The sequence below is a fragment of the Eptatretus burgeri genome, chromosome 5 (genome assembly GCF_056783735.1).
Source record: "Eptatretus burgeri isolate ZD-2024b chromosome 5, Ebu_testis_v1, whole genome shotgun sequence".
Taxonomy (NCBI): domain Eukaryota; kingdom Metazoa; phylum Chordata; class Myxini; order Myxiniformes; family Myxinidae; genus Eptatretus; species Eptatretus burgeri.
This window is the reverse complement of record NC_140965.1, coordinates 31,254,106-31,259,105: the sequence shown is the minus strand read 5'-3', so window position 1 is coordinate 31,259,105 and position 5,000 is coordinate 31,254,106. Positions and strand designations below refer to the sequence as shown.

General features: G+C 45.4%; 1 protein-coding gene across 2 annotated transcripts in view; it reads right to left on the bottom strand.

Annotated features, from left to right (window-relative positions):
- Window positions 1-5,000, bottom strand: part of PRSS12 (serine protease 12) — a 57,359-nt gene that overhangs the window by 2,143 nt on the left and 50,216 nt on the right. For both annotated transcript variants that reach the window (XM_085881277.1, XM_085881278.1), the window contains 2 exons: window positions 3,447-3,560; window positions 1-832 (listed from right to left, as the gene is read on the bottom strand). The exon at window positions 1-832 is cut by the window's left edge and continues 2,143 nt beyond it. In XM_085881277.1, coding sequence (XP_085737403.1) covers window positions 519-832; window positions 3,447-3,560 — 428 coding nt within the window. In that variant the 3' untranslated portion in view covers window positions 1-518. The remainder of the gene's footprint in view (window positions 833-3,446; window positions 3,561-5,000) is intronic.

Here is a 5,000-nt window from a genome sequence, read left to right as displayed (position 1 = left end):
GGGAAAGAGAAAGATAAAGAGAAAGAGACAGACAGAAAGACAGATAAACTGAAGGGCAGCAAACACTGAAATAAGGAAGTAAGAAGGGTTAATGTTTGTAATAAATATCATGGGTCAGGATGGGGGATGACACGAGGAGGCGGTGCACTGCCTTCTTGAAGCCAGGAGGGAAGAATCAGAAAGAACGGAACGGCCTCTGGAATAAAAATGTTTTTTTTTTAAGTTGTGTTTTCCTGCATTCTCAAGATGAGCACAGAAATGACATGGCTGTTAAGTATTTCGGTGTGATGGAACCTATACGTGGCAGCGGAATTTATCCTCGAGTTGACTGCAGCCTCGCAGAGCTTGAAGCTTCAAGGATAATCATCAGGAACATTCACAATGTCCCACAGTCTTTCAGGTAAGAGGCCATGTACATATTACAGACTTTAGGGGAGGGGAAATCATCATTACTGCAAGGAGGTTTTTTTCACCCCATTTCAAAAGTATCATTCCATTCCAATTGGAAATGTTGAAGTTCACCGAACACCCGTTTGCCGCCGAATCCAAGAGCGATAGCGTGACACACGGGTGTATACGCCAGGCATGTCTGCTACACCGCAACCGTATCCCCAAGAGGTGATGCCATAAACTGACCAACGACCGGGCTTGGAAGGGCAGGCAAGTGGACCCCCGCTGTCACCTTGGCAGCTGTCAGCTCTTACGGAACCAGCGATGTTTCCTGCACACATCATGCAGCTTCCACGAAAATGTGAGCCATAGCGGGCCCGACAGAGTCGAGCTGACAGCAGGGGGACGGTTGCTTCCTGAAGGGTCCTCGAGTATGCTCGGCCTATGGATGTTAAGGAGACAACTCTTCAGGCTCCAGTTTTGCTAACAACCAGGAATCATATTTATTTATTCAAACAGAAGAAATGAGAGGCAGGATAACCTCACACCAACCTTTTAAGTATCTGTTACTGGGTTTGATCTCTGTGGTGGGTCAATTCTGACTTAAATTGCCATCTTTAGTGCAGTGCTAGCATGTTCAGTGTGTTGTGGATAATTATCTCTTGGTATAACATTAAGCCGTTTTTCACATATACTTAACCAGCAATCTCTTGTGGACATTAAACATCCCACAGTATTTTTTGGAAGTATAGCCTTTTGAGCCAGCACCCCAAGTAATTTACGAGGTCAACCACTCATGGTTTAACAGGACTTCTCCTGGTCGGTAGTCTTTTTTATAGAGAGTCAAAGCTCGTGGAGGAGCTAGAACATAGAACGGATCAGGACGCAACAGACCAAAATGAACAGCAGAAGGAGAGAGGGGGAAACACACAACAGCAGGATTGAGTGACAAAATGGGGAGAGACTTTGAAGATAAGGCCTAAGTCACATTTGCTCTATGGAGAGGATACGGCGGCCGTACGCCCTCTGAATTGACAGAAACGTGCGGCAGCCGCAGAGTTTCTGCGGTGGCCTCAGGGTGGCCCTACGCCGTTTGGCTATATTTTATAGGCCGTAGGGGTCGCCGTGGAATTATAGCGCGGAGTTATAACTTTTTTCATTTCTACGTTCGCCGTAGCAATTCGACAAGCCAAAACAAAAGAACTGGTAAAAAAAAAAAAAGAACCCACTCGTTACCGTCCTTCTGGCCGCACGTTCGCCTTAGGTCCCCCCTGTGGTCCCCCTGCGGTCGCCTTGCGGGCACCTTGCGTCTGCCTTGAAAATTATATGGCCACCGCAGGAACGCCCTAAGGTCACCGTGCGACATCAAATCAAAGACCGTACGGCACCCCCACGTTTTGGTCTCCACAATTTATAAATACGCCATGCAGCTCCCCGAAAAATAAAAACACATGTGACTGCTACATTGTGTGACCGTGGAAATACTGCGGCCGCCCTATAATTGCTGGTGGCCGTAGATTTTTTAGACCCCACGGCCACCGTGGCAAATGTGACTTAGGCCTAAGGGATGTGAGGTACAATGAGGACTAGGGGAGGACATTGGGGTGGACAAGATGGATGCAGAAGCAAACTCTCAGGAAGGGGAAATAAGAAAGTTGGAATGAGGTGGGCTTAGGGGAGATTAATGGGGGTAGAAAAGATCATGGTTTTAGATGGGGGATGATCTGAGATGGTGGTGAACAGCTGTCTGGAAAACCTGGAGGGAAGAGTGAGATTGAAGATAATGTGGGAGCCTTGACTATTATTCATAACTGGCTGGCCAGGCCTGATGTTCAACTGCTAGTTTGAGGATGGAAAATAAACGGCTCAATCTATTTAGGTGACGGGAATTTCAAATATATTCAAAGAGGTGCCGGCGAACCCGCCTACTCTTTGTGAAGGACACCATGGGATCTTTAATGTCCAACAATTAATGCTGGCAGACGGGACACCCAACTTGATGCCCTGTCTGTGAAACAGGAGGGTCACAATTTATAGCTTCAAATGCAAACTTGACAGCCCAGAGGTGAATGCGTATAATCTGTAGGTATCATGCGAGCCCTTTTATTGTCAAAGCAATAGTTGTCAATTTTTTTTAATTTTAATTATAAAAAGAACGATGCAAGTCCTCTTCGAGACACAGCTCCCACAGCACCTTAAAACAGGACATATAGATTTTACATTTAAATAACTAAATAAATCACTAAATAAAGATTGGAGAAAGGTAAAATGTAATTATAAAAAAATTAATAATTCAGGGTGGTATGTTGGCTGGCAGCAGTGATGGTATAGTGTATAAACATAAATAATCCAAGGTGGTATGAAAGTAGTGGAGATAGTAAAGTGTATATAAATAAATAAATAATGCAACGACGTTGTGTGTTGGTAACAGAGATGGTAAAGTGTATAAAAATAAACAAGTTCCCAAAAGCATATACAGTACAGTCCTGTACTATTCCGTCCTGTAATATGTTTTTTAATTGTTAAAATTCTGGAATAAAATCGTGTGTCCCTTGACTTTTGGCTCAGCTCCTAAAAATAATTTGACTTGCCTCATGTCCAGATATTATTGCATATATGTGCCGAATATGAAAGTGATGCGTGGAGTCATTTTCGAATAGAGGTTCCGGACAGACATCCAGACAGATGGATGGACATATGGACAGGCTGACAGGACTCAAAATGCAAGCCTCCAGTCTGGTTTACGCCTGGTTAGGGGTTGAAATCAAATATGGGAACAGAGGAAAAGGATGGTGAAAAAGAGGGGTGGGAGGAGAGCTGGTGATAGGAAAGAGAAAAGGTGTGAGAGGAGAGAAGGGAATGACCATGTGAAGGGCATTGGGGGGGGGGGGCAAGATACGAGCTGTTTCCACGACAGGAGAGGAGTGGGGAATCGGGGGTGCATCGAAAAATCTGCCATTTTTGTGAATGTAATATGTACAAGGGAGTTCTGTGATTGGCCCCAAATATGAAATCAACAGTAGTGACTTGCTCTGTAAGTTTTGTGATGGCATCACCTGTGTCTCCCCATCCTGTAATGTAGCAAGAATGTGGTCGTCGGGAAGCACGGCCTCGAGGTGGTAAACAAGCAGGTGATACATGTGTCCCAAAGTACACACAAGACTCTTCACCTGCAGAGGATAAAAATCATTTCACATGACTGTTTATCAACGAGTAAACATTTCACTTGACTATTGCTATCAAAGCTTTGTAAAGGTATTTCCCATACCAAGATGTTTTCTGTTGACGTTCAAGATAGTTACCCAAGAGCTACAAGGACATGGCACTGCATCCGTAAATGCCATTGTAATCCAGTCGGTTCTTTGCATCACCCGATTTGACAAAATAGTTTGGACGATTGGACATTGCAACTCAAACACTGTGTTAAGCCAAAATCTTTCCTTGGCACCCTTAAACTTCTCTCGTCAGAACAAAGCAATAAGTATTGCTCTCCACTCTATGCAGATGCTCCTGCAGCTCACTTTTCACTTATAAATGTGCCAGAAGTTAATGCTTTGGGTTCCAGTTGCATTTACACTCAAGAAGCCAAGGTGTAGGTCCACTCTTTCCAAAATGTAGAAAAGTTTGTGACCTTTTGGTCTTCTGCTCTTGTAGAATGCCATTGACCGGGTTTGGAAGGGCAGGCAAGAGGGGTGGCCGACACTCTCCACCCAGCTGTTTCCATCCTCAAACCTTAATAGATTGAGCCGTTTATTTTCCATCCTCAAATTTGCAGCCCATCGGGCTGAGGTGGGCAGGCAGAGTTTTGGCAGGAGCTGCTTGCAGCCTATGTTGATCTCTGTAAAGTGTTCGATTCAGTGAATCGGGATGCCCTCTGGAGGATTCTTGGTCTTCGTGGGGTGCCACCAAAACTGATCGATCTGATGTCTGAACTCTACTTTGGTACTGAGAGTGCTGTGAAATGTGGTGGTACCATCTCTGACTTATTTCCAGTTGTTACTTGAGTTTGTCAGGGGTGTGTACTGGCCCCCACACTTTTCAGCACTTGTATGGACTGGATTATAGGGAGGATGTTGGAGAGATCAAGCTGCGGTGCATCGTTTGGGAATGTCAAGATCTCGGACCTTGATTTCGCAGATGATGCAGTCATTTTTGCGGAGACTTTAGAAATCCTTTTGGGGGCCCTCGAGGTGCTGAATGAGGAGTCGGAGTCGCTGGGATTATGGATTTATTGGGTCAAAACTAAGATCCAGGCTTTCAATGACATATTGGATGCTGCTGTCCTGTCTGTGTCTGTTTGTGGTGAGGATGTTGAGGTCGTGGAGAGATTAACTTACCTTGGCAGTGATATTCATGTCTCTGCTGGCTGTGAGTTTGAGGTCAATAGACGTCTGGGTCGGGCCTGGGGAGTCATGGATTCACTGGATCATGGGGTGTGGCGCTGCGGGTTCCTGTGCGGGAGGACGAAAGTCCGACTCTTCAGGTCCTTGGTGCTTCCAGTCTTGCACTATGGATGCAAGACTTGGACTCTGACCAAGGATCTGAGACGGAGACTTAATTCCTTTGGTACCAGGTCTCTTCAGAGAATCCTTGGCTATCGCTGGTCGGAT